General features: G+C 45.3%; 1 protein-coding gene across 1 annotated transcript; it reads right to left on the reverse strand.

Annotated features, from left to right (window-relative positions):
* Positions 1-5,753: 5,753 nt before the first annotated feature.
* On the reverse strand, positions 5,754-17,018 carry ezh2 (enhancer of zeste 2 polycomb repressive complex 2 subunit). The gene is made up of 19 exons (XM_070852982.1): positions 16,767-17,018; positions 15,074-15,197; positions 13,966-14,094; positions 13,736-13,855; positions 13,519-13,639; positions 12,576-12,755; positions 11,717-11,822; positions 10,370-10,533; positions 9,824-9,921; positions 9,500-9,737; positions 8,828-8,994; positions 8,572-8,707; positions 8,143-8,268; positions 7,809-7,987; positions 7,639-7,734; positions 7,379-7,460; positions 7,007-7,087; positions 6,534-6,618; positions 5,754-5,956 (listed from the first exon to the last, which is right to left on the reverse strand). Exons 2-19 carry the CDS (start codon positions 15,188-15,190, stop codon positions 5,896-5,898), a joined length of 2,286 nt encoding a protein of 761 aa, XP_070709083.1. The 5' UTR covers positions 15,191-15,197; positions 16,767-17,018; the 3' UTR covers positions 5,754-5,895.
* Positions 17,019-17,113: the final 95 nt, after the last annotated feature.

A 17,113-nucleotide genomic window follows, 5' to 3' on the forward strand; every position in this document is an offset into this window, starting at 1 on the left:
CCTTTTTTCTTGTCATAAAAAGGCTAAATATGGCAAGCGAAAAGTGCCAAATAGTGTCACTTGTGTTTTATTTGCTATTCACACCATCAGGACGCTGCTTTTTTTATGGCGCCTGAGTGATTTAACATTAAAGCGCCACAAAAGCCTGCTAGAAACGTCACCGATTATTGTAGAGAGAACCATAAAATCACTCCTCATACTGGTGTTTAAAGCTTTTTCTTTCATAAGCAAAGTGAGGGCGCCAGATTTAACTGCACTTAACGATAAACGTCACTTTTTACAGCACTTGAGGGATTAACACTCAAAAGTTGACCAGAAAAATGCTTCGTTCTTCAGACCCGTGTCTTTTGTCCCGCAGAGCCAGTTTGAACAGTTTGTTGGGATGTTGGCGGCTGTAAAAGAGCAGCGTCCTGACAGTTTGTTCGCTTAAAAACAAAAGCTAACTTTGTAAAAAGCAGCATTCAGAGTACGAGGAGTAAGAAGTCGTTAAACCCGCCAATTTTTATAGAACGTAAGTGATTAACGTACAAGACGCCGCAGTACAACAACGTAAAACGGCACCTTTTACTGCGTTTTAATGTGAATCACTGAGTCTAAACGCCACATTTGACATAGTTTTTTAAAGAAAAGGAGAATAAAGAGTTTGACACTTTGTGCTTGCCGTAGATTTTACACTGATTGTTGCTTCGTCAAACACTTTATTTTTAAAATATCAGCGAACAACTCAAAAGTTCAGACTATGTCTCCAATCGGTTATTTGCGATGCCGTCGCTCCCTCACACCGTGGGAAAAACACTTCCGTATCAGTTTAAAAAAAACAAAAAGAAGTCTGGAAATGCCCAAAATCTAATTAGAGACTTTTCCACATCTGTGTAGGAACCCTGAGCAGGACTCTGTGAATTTGGTGCTCTGGAGAAGTTAGAGGTTTCTGTGATGGTCGCTCCGGTCCTGACGGTACAAACCCACCAGCCTGGAGATTTGGCTCCTAAAAAGGGTTACAAATCACCCAGCATGGACAGGAGCGACGACCAGAACTAACTCTTCCAGAGTACGTTTGGGCCGTGAGCCTTGAATTAAGACTGGGAGCAAACGTGCCTGAAGTTTGCTCTCAATCATGATTTGGATATATTTTGGTGTCTTAATTACTGTTTGATCCACTGACAGGCTCAGAGTGTTATTCTAAGTGTGTGACAGCATCATGGAAAGGATCCCTACAGAGAGAGACCTGGAAGATCCTTTTGGTTTAACCACAAACAGCACACACACCAGACTCCATTCACTAAAACAGGGATTTTAGAGAACAGGACACAGGAGCTGCTGGTCTGCTGCTGCCTTGATTTGTCAGTATTACTGTGTATTACACAAATGTTTAGGATCCAAACTAACCTTTTAAAAGCACCAAAGTCACACAACAACACAAACTAACAAATCAAGGAAGCTGCAGCTCCTGTGTCCTGTTCTCTAAAATCCCTGTTTTAGTGAATGGAGTCTGGTGTGTGTGCTGTTTGTGGTTAAACCAAAAGGATCTTCCAGGTCTCTCTCTGTAGGGATCCTTTCCATAATGCTGTCACACACTTAGAATAACACTCTGATCCTGTCAGTGGATCAAACAAGCTCTTTTAGTGGACCTACTGTGGTTTGAGTGCTACCTGTATCCACTGGACCAGTTTCAACACTTCCAAACCCAAACTATGTAATAAAAAAAAGGGCCCAGGTTTAAAAAACACTTGTGGTCTAAACAGCCTCTAGTTAAAATGAAGACAAACAGAAACCCATTTATAATATTTTAATCTGCATCACTTTAAACAACAAAATCCCTGTAAACATTACAAAATAAGCACCTGTGTCTGTCAGAGGAGAAAAGTGGTCCTGGTTTGACAAGAACAAGAGTGAAAGTGAACGCAGGCGGCCGTCCGACACGATCGATAACCTGCAGCCTAGACTTCAGGAATCTAACCGTGTCCTATTTGGAGCTTCTCTTCACATTAGCTGATGCTCAAAGGCAAATAAGCACTTCCACAAATTCACTTCAGGGGGCTGCTTTGTTTCCCAGTGGCTCGTTTTCTTCCCGTCACCCCTCCAATCAGAGAGACGCACACAAACCAACAACCTTCAGCCAGGGTCGGCCCGACGTTTACCTTTTTCAAACCGGTTTGATATCGAGCCTGAAACCACATCCAGAAAAAAAAAAAAAAAGGTAATACCAACGTTTAGCACCAGGTTTTTCAGTTTTCAAAATAAAATAAAACAAAAAACATGTTGAACTTGAGAACGAGGACTCAGGCCAACAATCTAAAATTACTGTTTTTGTCAATGGAGTCTGGTGGCGCTGGGAGCTAATGCTAACATTAGCGTTAAAAGTCCAGTGAGGCAGCAGGATTTTACTGGATAAAACTTACAAACGTACAAAGCTTCGTCTCTGCTGCCAGTTTTCAGCCTGAACGTAATATCGTCACTTTACTTTTCCAGAATGTCTCACAACAACAAACAAAGCTTCATAAACTCAGTAAAAATCAAACCGGTTTGAGCTCAAACGCCGCGGTTGGGTTTGTTTTTGGGATGAAAACGAGCTCAGAATCACCGGTTTCCACCCAAAAATCGCACAAATCAGCAGCGTGAGGAGACGAGGGGACGTGGGAAGGCTCATCATGAATCAGCAGTAAAAGTTTGTCATCTAAGAAATGAACTAAACATTTTAAAAAACAGGGCTCCTACACATCCGTCCGGCTCGCTGCTGTCATGCACAGAAACGTCACCAAATCTGAATGTCAGAGCTGATTTCCCCCCCAGCGGTTCTGGACGGGTGTAGGAACCCCCCACGACAGGGAGAAGCACCGGTTCTGTGTTGTTTTTTTCCTATTCGAGCCCCTGAAGTCTTAAAATGCGTCGCTCCTCTGTAGAAACAGGAAGGAGCTCCAGCAGGAGCAGGATGGAGGAGGAGGAGGAGGAGGAGGAGGAGGCTGGTATTGCTTCACGACAGTCTGTGGTTTTCTTCTAAAGCACCAGGATTCACATCAGAAAAGATAAAAAGAGTCAAAGTGTGATTGTTGGTACGTTTCTGCGAAGGCTGATTCCACCAGAGGAGCGTTTCGATGGCGTGAGGCTGATTGGACATCACGTGGAGGAGGCAGTGCGGTCGGAGGGGATCCTGTTTTCTTTTTCAACTTCATGCAGGAAGTTAAGAATCGGACATGTGGCTGGTCTACAGACAGGAGTCGGGACTGGTGAGTGTTCGGAGGACTCAAGGCACAGCAGAGAGGAAGGAGGGAGGGTTCGGCGTCTACGGACACCTCGGGACTATTTAACATCCTAGAAAAAAGGGTTTCGGTCCGTCCCGAAGCTCAGCAGCAGCAGCAAACTTCAGCTTCGGCTCTTTTTCTCAACGTCAGAGCGTCGATCTGTTTACTCACACGTTTCCACCTAGTTTAAGATTCATCCTCCGTTTTTTTAGCTGCAGTTTGGTTCAGTTTAGGAAAAGATGCTAAAATGATGAGTCAAATATAAAACTTAGGGCACATTAAACAAAGAAAACTACTCTTTCCTGCACACACCTGGATGCAAAGGTGGTTATTTCACCTCACGTTTAAATTAGTCGATCAATCAATCAATCAATCAATCGTGTCTGTCGTTCATTTAATGAGGAAGACTGATGAATTCTCTCTGGTTCCAACTTCCTAAAGGTGCTTTCTCTGTTCTGTGTTTCAGTAAAGTTCACTGTCGGCTGATCTCACCATTATTCCCTCATTGATTGATTAGTTGTTTAAGTCGATGAAATGTTGGAAAATAGTTGAAACATGTCAATCAAGTCCTCAAAAGTCAAATTACTCAGTTTAGGGTCACAGAGGAAGTAAAAGAACAGAAAACATTCACTTAGAAGAAGCTGGAAACAGAATTTGGACTTTTCCTGAACAACATCTGACTGGAACTGATTTCTTATCGAAGCAGCTGCTTATTAATCGAACAGTGGAGGAACGATCGATCAATCAACGGACTCGTCAGCTCGGCAGCAGGGCGACACATTCTGGGGGTAAACGAATAAATCGAGACGCCTGAGTTCATTTTTTTGACTTTGGAGACAAACAGGATCAGCTGACGTCACTTCTGAGGATGAATCTGTATCGGTTTAACATCTCGACTTTTTAAGAAGGGAGACGGTTAATCGACTAGTTAATCAACTAGTTAATCAACTAGTTAGTCGACTGAACGCTCTCTGGTTTCTGCTGTTCTGCCTCTCGGACCCTAAAAACAAGCCACAGATTCGTGGAAGGTGAAAAGAACGAACACGCGGCCGCTCTTTGGCGTCGGCGTGCTGCTGGTCGGCGGTTTTAATAACCAGATGAGGAGTTTGTCACGTTGAACCGTTATTGATTCAACAGGTTCCAGTTCTTCACGAGTCGTCAGCGTCCGTGTGGTTTTGGTCGGGTTTGTCTCAAACCGAGCGGTGCCGGTTCCAGGTCTCTCGTTAGCACCTGAAGCGGAGGCGGCGCCACAAAGCAGCGTAGCCACGGCGACCGGACGACACGTCTGCTGGTGTTTTGGGTGGCGGGAGAGGTCGGCTAACTAAAGTGATGAAAACAGGATTTTACAGCAGGCCCTGAAGGCATCCTGAGGTCCCCCCCCCCCCCCATTAATCAATCAATCAGATGATCGATTTGTCGTTTCAGTCACTTTTCAAGCAAAAACGACGGTAAAGGAACATTTTGGGGGTTTTGGAGTTTTTGTTGGACAAAACGAGACATTTTAAAAAAAGATTGATGATTTTTCTTGAAACACTGAACAAACACCTGAAAGCTTCTAGAACGTTTTGGAGGAGGAGCAGTTTTTTTCTATGTGAAGTTAAAGTTAATTGATTAATTTATCAAGACTGTTAATTAATCAATTATCAAACATCCAGTGTGAAGATTTCCTCGGTTTCATAGATTATAAACTGCATATGAACACATGGTCTCTGTTTTCTGACATTTTATGGGCCGAACAATTAACTATTATTATTATTAATAATAATAATTATTAATAATAATTATTATTATTATTAATTATCATTATTTGGGTTCATTGATTAAAATAACCTGATAGTTTCAGGCCTCATCTGAAGGTTCTGAGTACACAAACCTTCCTAAATGTGCTTTAGTGACACACAAATGCCGTTCTTCATTTCAATCAGTGATCAATCGGTGATCAATCTGATCAATCAGTGATCATTCGGCACCTTTTCTCCGTCATCACCTCTTAATGTTTTAGTTCAGATGGATCGTTTTGTCCAACCAAGAATCCAAAACCTACAAACACTCACTTAGACTGAGAGAAACCAGATTTACCCTCCGAGCTCGAACTGGATCCATCAGGTCTAAGTGGATCCATCAGGTCTAAGTGGATCCATCAGGTCTAAGTGGATCCGGCGCGGCGCTGCTTTGTGGACGCGCTCCAGTAGTACAGACAGTGATGTGGCTCTCTGCTCCGGCTCACAGTGTGAAGACACAGGACCGAGTCCGGGCGGTCGTCGGGAGAGAAGCGGCTGGTGGAGGATTTTTTTGGTCCCTGAAGCTTGAACTGAAAAGCCAGTTTTTAAAAAAACAGACAGTCGTGGGTCCGACTCCTCTTTCTGCAGACGTGTCGGTTATCTGCACCGTCGGCTGAGGGAAGATTCATGAATCCAGGACTCGACAGAAGAGGAAGATTTGTCGACAGAAGAAAAAAAAAACAAAAAAAAAAAACAGGAAACTTATGAAAAGTATTTTAAAAAAAGCCCAAAGTCCTGCTTCAAATATTCCCAGTTTTCCTGAAGCTTTCTAGCATTTCGACAAGTCGTCTGGATTTCCTGAAGTGAGGGTGTGTTTGTTTGTGTTTGAGTGTAAGGCCTTTGTGTCGCTGATCCACAGGAGGTAGAAGTCCGAGTCAGGCGATCTCCGACTCCCGCTCGATCCCCACGTACTTCAGAGCGTCGGCCTGGCTGTACCTGCACACACACACACACACACACACTTTACTGATACACACCACACAAGTAAGAGCTTCACAAGGAATTACAAGAATAAAATACACATTAAAATAGTGTCCATAAAATACAGAATATAAAAAAATCCAAATGGAGTAAAAACAAGTTGATAAACAGTAAAACAACATTTATAGAACAGCCTGAACCAGGAGGAGCTGTTTAACCCTTTGAACTGTGTGTGTGTGTGTGTGTGTGTGTGTGTGTGTGTGTGTGTGGGGACGTTTCTTGGAGGACCTTCTTCTTCATGTCCCTAAAATGTGTCCAACCTCAGCTAGAAGGTTCCAGAAGTCAGTGAAGCAGAATGAGTGAGAAAAGGCTGGTAAACGTTAGAGTGAAGAAAGTTTTTAGAAATATTGATATCAGATATGTACAGCTGGTAGTTTGGGGGCACTAGTGATGTCGCCAATAAACCAGCTGCAGACAGGTTAGATTATATTATATTATATTATAAAACAAGCCGTCGAAGGACGTCAAACACATTCCCGACCTTAAAAAACACACGACTGAATCAAACCCGTCCAGACTGTGGGTGTCTGACCTGTAGTCAAAGAAGAGTTCCTCTCCGGTCTGGATCGCTCTCTTAGCAAAGATTCCTATCCTGTGATCCCCGTTCACCATCATCACTGCAGAGGACGGACAGACGGACAGACGGACAGACGTTAGCATCTTAGCACTTCCTGTTTCTTCTGTCTAGAAATCTGATCTTTTTTTGAATGGCGTTCTGTGGTTAAGACACCACAGTGTGATATTTACTGACATACATCCTGCTGCAGCTCTCTTGAAGCTCGTGTTAGAAGAGCAGATGCTAACGAGCAGACTATTAAACCACAAACGTCCCAACTTGTAGAGTGATCAGTTTATAGTATTTTAGTGGCGCTGATGCTGAAGATTAAATTTAAAAAAGGTGAGAGGATCATAAACTTTTGTTCGCCGCACGGCTGATTTCCTGCATTAATCCACATGTTCTCCTTCCTCTGCCCTTCAGCACCATCTTCATCCTCGTCCTCTTACCTTTTGCATAGCAGTTGGGGTTGACAGAATGGTTGGCGAAGCGGATCTTGTTGCCTTTCCTCGTGGCGTCAACAACAAAGTCTGCAGAGGAAAAGAAACACACATTTAGATTCATTCTTCTCTTTTAACCCCTCAGATTATCAGTTAATCAGATTAATCAAAGCCTGAGGCCGAGACAGTCGCAGCTCCGTGAACAGAAATGATTTTATTTTACATACTTTTATTGTTCTCACGCCTTCCTTTACGTTAATCTCTCCCATATTTAACTGCCTCTGCCCCCCCGTATGAAAGGTGTTATAGAAATAAAGCGGATTATAATTATTGTTATTAGTGCCTGAAGGAAACCAGACAAACTGAATCTGTGTGTTTTACCGTTGTTGAGGTTGAAGAGGAAGCTGCACATGTATTTGTCGTAGACTTTCCCTCTGCGATCGGCTTCATCCTGAGAGATTATCTGCAAAGACGGAGGTCGACCGAGTCACACGTTTAAAACAGATACTTAAGTTAACAGATTCTTCCTTTCAGAGAAGAACAGAGTGAAGGCTTGTGTGTTTTTAATGCATCTCTCCAAACGAGCTCAGAGAGTTACGCTAACCAGCGCTAAGCTAAGTGTCAGATGCGCCGTCTCCTACCTCTCCACAGTACTCCGATATGAACTCGTTCTTCTGGACCGGCTCTTTGATGAAGATCCCCCAGCCTGCCACGTCTGACGGGGCCAGCAGCAGATGCTAAGAGACAGACGGGGTTTAAAAAACACATCTAAATATACACGGGATATTTCGGTGGCCGCGCTATTCGTTACCTTCTTGGCGCCTCTCTGAATGGAGCAGTTCTTGCAGGACACGTTCTTGCTGTCCCAGTGGTCTGCGGCGCCGCAGGTCAGGCAGAGGTCGGGGTCGCACTCCCTCACCGCCAGGTAGCAGGGACACTGCTTGGTGTTACACTGGGCTTTGCACCGACAACCTGGGAAACGGTTCTGACCTGCAGCCACGCAGCAGAGGAGTGTTCACATTAGAAGGAACTTGATTTATTTGTGCAGAAGCAAGAAATATACTTAGATATGAAATAGAAAACAGATATTTATAACACAGAACATGAGAAAGAAATAATGAAAATGTAGATAAACGTGTTCTTACACTCAGAGCTGCACTGGCAAAACTTCTCGCAGAAGTTCTGAGCGGTGACGCAGGGACAGGAGGAGTCACACGGCTGCCGCGGGTGGTCACATGGCTGGTAGTTATACACGTGATTGGACGAGCCATCTGTAAAAGGTCGGAGGGGACGCAGGGGTCAGTTGGGACGTTTGCAAATCGGCCATCTTTTACATTTCAGCAGGTCAACATGAAAACTTGCTCCTCCAGTTTGTTGTTGTTTTACAGAACGTATGAATTCCAACAAGCTAAAATATTCAGATGCATTTTCAGTTCAATATCTGGGCAACTGTTGGAATGATTCAACAGGATGCAGCTGAGATTCAGTAACTGATCCCCACGGTGTTGTTTAGTGTGTTTAAACCAACACGGCCCTCGTTAATAAACTCTTGATCAGGAAAAGATGGAGCTGACCTTTCTTCAGCTGGATCTTCCTGCAGTGAGTGGCCCACAGTCTGTGTTTCCTCTTCTTCTTCCTGGGCGGCGTGTCCTCGTCTTCGGCGGGAGCCCGGGCGATGATGCTCGACTCCTTGACCCTGAACTCGTAAACCTGCCGGACACGGTCGAGATAACATTTCATTTTAGCCGACAGGAGAAGACAGAAATGAAGCATCTCTTGAAAACACGCTGCGCCGTCAGGTAATGTTTTACAGGCCGAGGAGCAGCTCACCTGTCTGCAGGTCTTGGTGCCGATGAGCCGAGCGATGGCGCAGAAGTTGTCGTAGTAAGTCCCGATGAGAACCCTGAACAGAGAGGCTTCGGCCCCGCTCCAGTCCACCGCCTCGGCCTCACAGCTCAGCTTCATCTTCACCGGAGTCTGACACCGAGAGTTTCCCTCTGAACACACAACGTAGGAGCACTTAGAGCAGGAACCGTCAAAGAACCCTGAAATCCCACCGAGCACGCCTGCGCCATGTTTTCCCGCTTCGCTCTTTCACCTGCACGGCTTCATATCCGCCCACAGCTGGAGCTCTGGCTGATTAGTAGACCTGCCCATTTGATTTAGTGGATTTGGCTTTTACCTCGAGCAAACAGACGGCCTTTCTTATTCTGTCGGTTTTTACTAATGTGTTGAGCTGCAGCCTACAGACAGCAGGCAGAAGAGAAAGTCGTCCACAGTTAGAAAACAATACTGATGTGCTGGTGGAGTATACCATCAGAACTCTGCACGGGGTCTTTTATTTTGAAAAATCGACCAGGTTCTCCTTCCCTGACCTCCTGCTGGGAACTACTGGGACTCAAACAGGAGTTACAGTTCCTGGTGTCGTTCCTCAGATTATTCCCTCCAGGGATGATTCTGGCCAACGAGGAGCGAGTTGGTGTCCTTAGCGGGAGATCGTACCTGAGCTGCTGGTGTTCTCGTCCTTCTTGTCTTCGTCGTCCTTGTCGTTGTCTCGCTCGTCTTCTTTGCTGCCCTCGCGGTCGCTGTCTGTGTCTTTGGTTTCCGAGGAAACGGTGGGCGTGCTGGGACGGCTGTTGCTGTTCGGCAGCCGCCCGCGGCGACGCCCCACCGTGCGCTTGGAGGGCGTCTTGGCTCGCTCGGCGACCACACCTGCGGGGAACTCGCTCACCATCCCGTCCTGAGGAATCACAGACTGATCATCTCTCAGGTAAACAGAGACAGAGGAAGAGAGATGAACGCCTGCCGTTAATTAACGAGACTCACCTGCACCAGGTACATGTAGCAGTCGAGGCCGCAGGGTTTGCTGTCAACCAGGTTCTCCAAGTTCTTGCGCTTATAGGTGTTTGGAGTAGCATGGAAAGCTACAGAGGGAACAGAAGATGGAGGAGACGTGAGCTTTAAGTCAGATGGGAACTAAACTTTGTCATTTCTAAATAATCGATCAGTTGTTGGTCAATATCCTGAAGATAACGTCCTGAAACGCCTTGTTTTCTCCAGATATTCAGTTTACTGTCACAGAGGAGGAAAGAGAATCAGAGAAGTGACTCAAAACTATAGATGCAGATTAATTCGAAAGATGAAACTTATTGATTACTTATAGCTGTTGGCTCATAGCTGGTTTTCCTCCCTGCGTGGATCTGATCGTGGTCACGTCAAGCTAACAACAACCGGATGTCCTCCCTCATAACTTTTAAGTTATCAATATGGCAATTTAATCATTAAACGTGTCGTTTTAATGAACTTGGGGCGCCGTGTGAGTGTTTGAGGCAGTGAATCAGTGTGTGTGTGTGTGTGTGTGTGTGTACTAACGGTGGAGGAAACAGTCGTATTTGAAGCAGCGTCTGCAGAACAGAGTGTGGAAGGAGTGCAGGCTCTGTTCTCGCTGCACCGAGCGAGCATTTGGACCGTCGATGTTCGGCGTGCACTCGGGCGGCAGCGCGCCGGGCAGCTGCTGCTCCGTCAGCTCCTTGTACCTGACACACACACACACACACACACACACACGTTAAGTCAGAAGCACATTCATTTTAAAACTCTACTTCCAGTAAAGTATTTAAGCCTCTACTGCAGGACGTTTCCATTTGGCTTTAACACAATTTTACTACGTTGGGATGAACGACCAGGAAATCCTGTTTTCCACCATCTGACGGTCAACTAACTGTTTCTACTAACTAGCTGTAACTCCTTCAAGGAAACAGACGGAACAGAGTCTGGGGCAAGTTAACTATTATATTATATTATCTTCAGCATCAAAACCACATTTTATGTGCAAGTTTTTTTTGTAAAATGGTCAGTTAAGTCCTGGAGTGATCTCTGGAGTGATCTCTGGAGTGATCTCTGGAGTGATCTCTGGAGTGATCTCTGGAGTGATCTCTGGAGTGATCTGGACTCTTCCAGGCAGCTACTTGTTGCACAAACCTGCTCCGACGCTGCGTTTACAACCTTTGATTACAGTTAACAAGAAGATAATAATAACAATCTGAAAGATCGAATCTTTAAGAAGAACTTTCCCGACCAAATTAGACGTTTGTCCACTGTTGTGAACAGTTGTAGTAAATAAGCCCAGTCAGGTTTAACAACAACAGCTTCTACATAGAAGATTTGGATCAGTTGGTCTTGTTTTTAGAGAAAACTCCACATTCTTGCCAACAATTTACTCCCCTGAACATCTCCATTACTGAAGCAATCACAAGAAATAAAGACATTTTTCTAATCATGTAGAAGTAATAATTGATGCAATAGAGGGATAATTAATTGGGCAAAGATGAAAAAAAAAAAAAAAGGATATTAATCTCTTGATAGAGAAAGGAAGAGGAAACACCTGCTGCCTCCTAACAAAGGAAAGTCTCATAAACACTTTCCGACCAAACACGGAGCTTCAGCATCAACAGAGAACCACAGAAGAGCCTTAAAGCTGCAAACAGCTGATCACAACTCTAATATCTAAGTGTCAAGACTTGATTAAAACTCTAAAGTTGAGAAGAAAAGATGATTAGAAAAGTTAAAAATCACATTTAACTTTACTGGGAATTAAAGAGTCCTTCTGGACAACAGTAAACAAAGATAAATCAAATATGAGCTAAAATAATTGGACCTTATTTTTCTCGGTTGTCGTCAGTAACAGCAACACGCTCACATACAAGCACACACACTGACTTCTCTTTGAGCTCCTCGGTGGAGCCCTTGTCGGGGAACATGGAGGAGATGGCTTCAAAGATCTTGTCGGAGGGAAACTTCTTGGTGGCGTCATTGCTGGTTCGGCCTGCAGGCGACAGTCACATTTCCTCAAACCACTGGCCAGGTGTGTTACAGAGAACACAGAGAGGCTCGGACGTGTTGTTCAGCCAGGAAACTAGCACACGACGTCTTATTTCTAAGCCCTTACAGTTCTTAAATGTTAGAGCGGTGGTGTGTGATACGAGTTTCTAAACCCTGGAGGTTTGACCGTAGTTATATAAAGTCTTCAGAGAAACGTCATGGTATCGACACGCTCATCTCAGCGGTTAACACTCAGTTTAATGTCCGTGTGATGACTTTAAAACAGGGGACATGTCATGTAAAATGGATTTTTTTAATGTCTTCCCAACATAAATGTGTGTTTTAAAGACCCACAAATCATGAGAAGATACCATCCTCTCTGTTGGCTGTGAAAATGAGAAACGATTGCTGCATTTGATCCTTATTGTACCAAACTGTAGATGGTTTTGGTTGCAGCCAATCACTGTAAGAGTTATTCTATTAATATAAGGTGTGACTGGAGAGTCTGTGTAGAAAACAAAAGGTGTTTTATTGTTATTGCTATCACTTTAAGGGTGCTGGTATCGTCAATTTTGAAGTAGAATCGTCACTCATGAGTGTTTGCAGTAGAGATTAGTTTGCCTTGATCCCCGTTAATCGACATTTAAAATAAAAACGTTAGAGCTAGAGCTGCGCCGGGGCTCTCAGTTTGTTCCTTAATGTTAAAACACATCAAACAAGAGGGGGCGATCACTGGTGTGTCAGGGGGCGGACTTACTCTCATTGTTAACGAGCCCGTCCTTGTGGGGGTCGTCCGGATGGTCCTTGCCGTCGCACAACTCCATCTTGTCTACCTTGAAGTCCTGCTCTTCCTCCTCCTCCTCGTCCTCGTTGTCGCTGTACTGCGCCAGAGCGCTGACCAGCTCCACGAAGATCTCGTCGTTGATGAAGCCGCACTCTGCAAGACCCAGACACGCCTCAGATGTCTGTACCGAGCTTTTAAAGTACGCGTTTCCTCCCGAATCACAAACTACATTCACACACACACACACGCTAATATTCCTCTATTATTCCAAATATGACAATACTCAGAATGTGATATGGCTAATCATGAAGCATTCTCCGGCTGCCTCTGGTGGGAAGGAGAAACACAGCTACAGGTAAAATGTGTTCAAAGGTTTAGATAAAGAGGTTTTTGGATGCGACCAAATCCTGCCATTAAAGAAGGTGGCTGAAGGAATGAAAGACGGAGGCTCCGCTCTCTGCTCCAATCTGTACGGCTGCATTTCAACAGGAATACGTACAAAAAGCAAAAACAAGCCTTTTCTCTTGTGCACAGTCCTGGCAGATCTCTTCATGATAGTTTGACTCTTTGTTTTATAATTATAAAGAGGAATAAAATGATCGCTGACACGTTTGCCGTGATAACTTTCCTGTCATGTGGTGTTATACAAACTCAGGGTTCTCACAGCTTTTTAAGAGTGAAGCTCAAGGACTTTACAAGCAACCACAAGGCACCTAAACCAAAAACATCCAGACTATAACAGAACTGCAACAGATAGAAGTTTACATGGGAGACGAAATCAGTGGGTTTATTTCAAACATTAGGAGATTTTTGGTTTCCTGTGTGGATAAAACACCAGGAAGACTATATATTCCTAACCTCGAAAACACAACGGCATCGACCCCCCGCTACCCTCTGTGTGTCCACCGAGCCTCACCTCTGTCTCCGTGGACTTTGCCGTCATAGTTCTTGATGAGCTCTTCTATAAAGGTACCATCCTGGTCCAGGATCTCGTCTCCCATGTAGGGGATGTTATGGAGCACCGTCTCATCTTCCACCTGATGTAAAAAACAAAAAAGCAAAATCAGACACCAACACATCACTGACGCCGTCGTTGGCCTAAAAATACGCTGCGTTTACTAGCGAATACACACCATGAAGTTCTGCTGCAGCGGTGACCAGGAGTACATGACGGGCACCGAGGCCACGGCGTTGAGGGTCTTCAGCGGGATGACCTGCCGGGGGAACTCAGAGAACCCGCTGTCCACGGTGCACTGCACAGGAGAGCAGAGGGGGGGGGCACAGTCAGAGCACTTTTCTCTAAGACTTCACAGGCTCTCTGTGTGTCAGTGTACCGTCTGGTGGACAGTGATAATCCGCTGACCTCTCGGGTGCCTCTTAAGGAGCCAACAGACGTCATGATGTGAACTGGCTGGATTCGCCTGGTCTTCCACTCCTGGTTCAAAATGTCGGTTCTCGCCATGATTTTCTGGCGGTTGGTGTTGAACATGCTCTGGAAGAGTTCAAAGACATTTCAATTAACTGTAAAGGAGACATAACATTTGACAGGATGGTGATCTGCCGGCTGCAGATCATCTCTTCTCCATGGATATTTTCCATGAATCTAGGGCTTCTCTGGCCTGTCTAACTCTAAAAAGGTGCGCTACGTGTTTTTGCCTGCGTTAAAAGACACTGACAACGTGAAGAGGAAATGAGAGTGTGAGCAACGTTGGCAGGCAAACCCAAAACTTCCTGTTGCTATTTTTCGTCATGTAAAGAGTTTGTTGTCAAGTCCTCACATTAGTGGTCTAAATGTAAATCAAGGTGAAGGACGGACTTTGATCCTCAGCTTTTAACAAGTCTCAGGAAGCATGAATGTGCTGCAAATGAAGGACTACCACTGAACTCTACTTCAGTAATCTGCACAGGTTACACGTGCTGAGCAGCTAAAAACTGACAGACCGTTTTACCATCTTTTCTGGTGGGACAGGACGCTCAGATGAGGCGGTAAAGTCTTGTCCACCAGTGACTGGTAGTGTGTGCCAGTGTTTTGGCAAAGGTTGGGCTCCCAAACTATCTATTTTTAAGGATACCGACCAAATTCACATTAAATCAACTGAGTGACAGCGTAGGCCAGGACATGCGTAAAAGGGAGAAAGCGACACGACGACGTCCCTGCAGCTTGTTCAAGTCAGTGTGGTTACACTTTTAGAAACTTGACATGAACACTGCCCAGCGCAGGGAGGCCTCATATTTCTTTCTATATGATTAACAATGTGGAAATTGAGCTGTTTGGACTTACAACTGAAATAACATTTGTTATTCCAAAAAGAGCAAAGTGCCAAAAATATGTATATATGTAAATTTGGCCGGCGACGACATCGATCCTATAGCTGTTTCTATCGTTCTTATATTGCTGAACGCTAAAGATGAGTGTTTGTCCGCCGCTGTGAGTATCTGCACAGTGTGAAGGTCCGTGTGTGAGGACAGACCTTGACCTCGTCCGCCCGTCTGAAGCGTTTGAGCTGCCGAAGCCTCATGTACTCAGACTTCACCCTCCTCTTCCAGCAGGCAGGACCCTTCTCCGAGCGCTTCCCTGTCAGCACCATGATGACCCTGCAGACACACAGGCGGAGGGGGGGGGGGGGGTTTCTACACATTGAATGCCTCCATATTTCATGTTTTCACTCTTTACCCAGGCGTAGAGATCTTGGCTTGCTTGTGGGGCTGAAACATAAGAAACATGAGCTCATTGCTTACACATCCTCTACCCGCACATATACTCCTCTGCTGTTCGCAGGGGGAAGTTGAGCAGGAAATCAGTGCGTTCACTCCTTTGTTCTTTCACGATTCTGCATAAATTACAACAGTCATCCGTCCGTGTTTAGCAACAAGGTCCATTTGCCACCCCAGCAGTCGGCGTGAGTCGCCGCCTACCAGCACCGGCTGGTCCGCCTGAAACCTCACACTTTCGATGAGACATGTCAGACGGCCGACACACCAGCAAGCCATGTGTCACATTGTGAGACTTGTGGAGGACCGTGCTTGGCGTGACACATTTCGCCATTCTTCAGCTTCAAAACCGCAGGCTGAGTTGGGATCATAAGCAGCTAAGTGTGCAAATAACAACTGAGAGTTTGGTCAAATCCCTCTACCAAGTCAATACACTTTACTGGCAGGATGTTATGCATCTTTTCTGCCTCCTTCCTTACACACTGTTGCAAGTTTATAAGATAAACCTGTTAATATATATATAGTCTTTCCCTTACTGATACAAATGTGGACAGATTATTAGAACCACACAACAAACTACAGCCTCAAAATAGATAAAGTTGAATCAACTCCTGTTTAACACCATCTCAACAGACAGACAGCCCCTCAAACAACCTGGTCATGTCTTAGCATGGTGGTATTGTGAGTTTTTAGTGTGAGGCAAGTGGCTCATAAGGCAGGAAGACAAAGACAGGGTGGTTAATCGATGGGAAAACAGCAGTGTGACAGTTTCATAACACACAGGAAACAAATGGAAGTTATAAACAGCAGTAGCTTTAATATGTACTGAGTGTGCAGTGTACAATGACAGCAGGACAAGTCCAGTAAATACTGCACAAGCTTTACAATGGAGGGACAGATACTTTACTTTTCCTCAGCAGTCAAGATGTGACAATCCCTGAAAATGACACTCAGCATTGTGAAAGTTTTTTTTTTAGTTCAATAATCGGTCCTGGTCTCTTGAAAACCCTCCACGCACGTCGCCATCTAACTACAACCGGTAAAACGTGCAGCAACGTCCGGAAACCCGGACAAAGCGACCGGGCACCGGGTGAACAGCTAAGCTACACAAACAAGCAGCGAGCTTCGAGCTAACGACAGCCTGCCGAGGTCGTGCCAAGTTTGGATCCTCTCAAACTGTGTCCCCCCCTCGCTGACAAACCGCCTCAGCTCGGTCCAGGATATTAAAGTTGTTAGTTTACACCCCGCCATGGAGGTTTTCTTCAGGAGAACAGCGCGTGAAAAGTTGGTGTCCTACCGAGGGAATTAATCTGACAGGGATACCAAATTTGGCACGACACCCCCCGGCGAGCTAGCTAACAGTTGGTTAGTTAACAAAGATTCAGGCGTCCACAAAGGATCAAGAGCGGACCCGGGGCCATAAAAGACACCGGCACTGACAGCTTCTCTTACCTGCACAGGAGGCTCAGTCCTCATCCAACGGAGTGATTCGGGATCGGTGTGACAAACACTGGCGAAGTCGTCCTTTGTGTTGGGGGGATTAGCTGGCTCCGTGTTCCGGCTAGCTGTAACGTTAGCTCGGCGGCTAGCTTAGCAGTTAGCTCAGGAGGAGGCAGCGATTCACTTTGCCGGCTTAGGGGTGGCTAGAGTCGGCCAACGGAACGAGCTGCCGTTACCCCACTTTAGTCCTGGCTTTAGCGCGGAACACGCTGTGTATACGGATGAACTCACGCCGTTTAATTCTCCCCTGCGTATAAACAATTAGTCCGATTTCAATGTTTCCGCCTCGGCACAGCTAC

The sequence above is a fragment of the Pempheris klunzingeri genome, chromosome 21 (genome assembly GCF_042242105.1).
Source record: "Pempheris klunzingeri isolate RE-2024b chromosome 21, fPemKlu1.hap1, whole genome shotgun sequence".
Classification (NCBI taxonomy): Eukaryota; Metazoa; Chordata; class Actinopteri; order Acropomatiformes; family Pempheridae; genus Pempheris; species Pempheris klunzingeri.

Excerpts from the sequence above, each read along its gene's own strand:
- ezh2 (XM_070852982.1), bottom strand. The coding sequence starts at position 15,190 with ATGGTGCTGACAGGGAAGCGCTCGGAGAAGGGTCCTGCCTGCTGGAAG. Across the intron at positions 13,640-13,735 it reads CGCTGCAGCAGAACTTCATG|GTGGAAGATGAGACGGTGCT; the intron begins GTGTGTATTCGC and ends TTTTTACATCAG. Across the intron at positions 8,995-9,499 it reads CGAGAACACCAGCAGCTCAG|AGGGAAACTCTCGGTGTCAG; the intron begins GTACGATCTCCC and ends TTGTGTGTTCAG.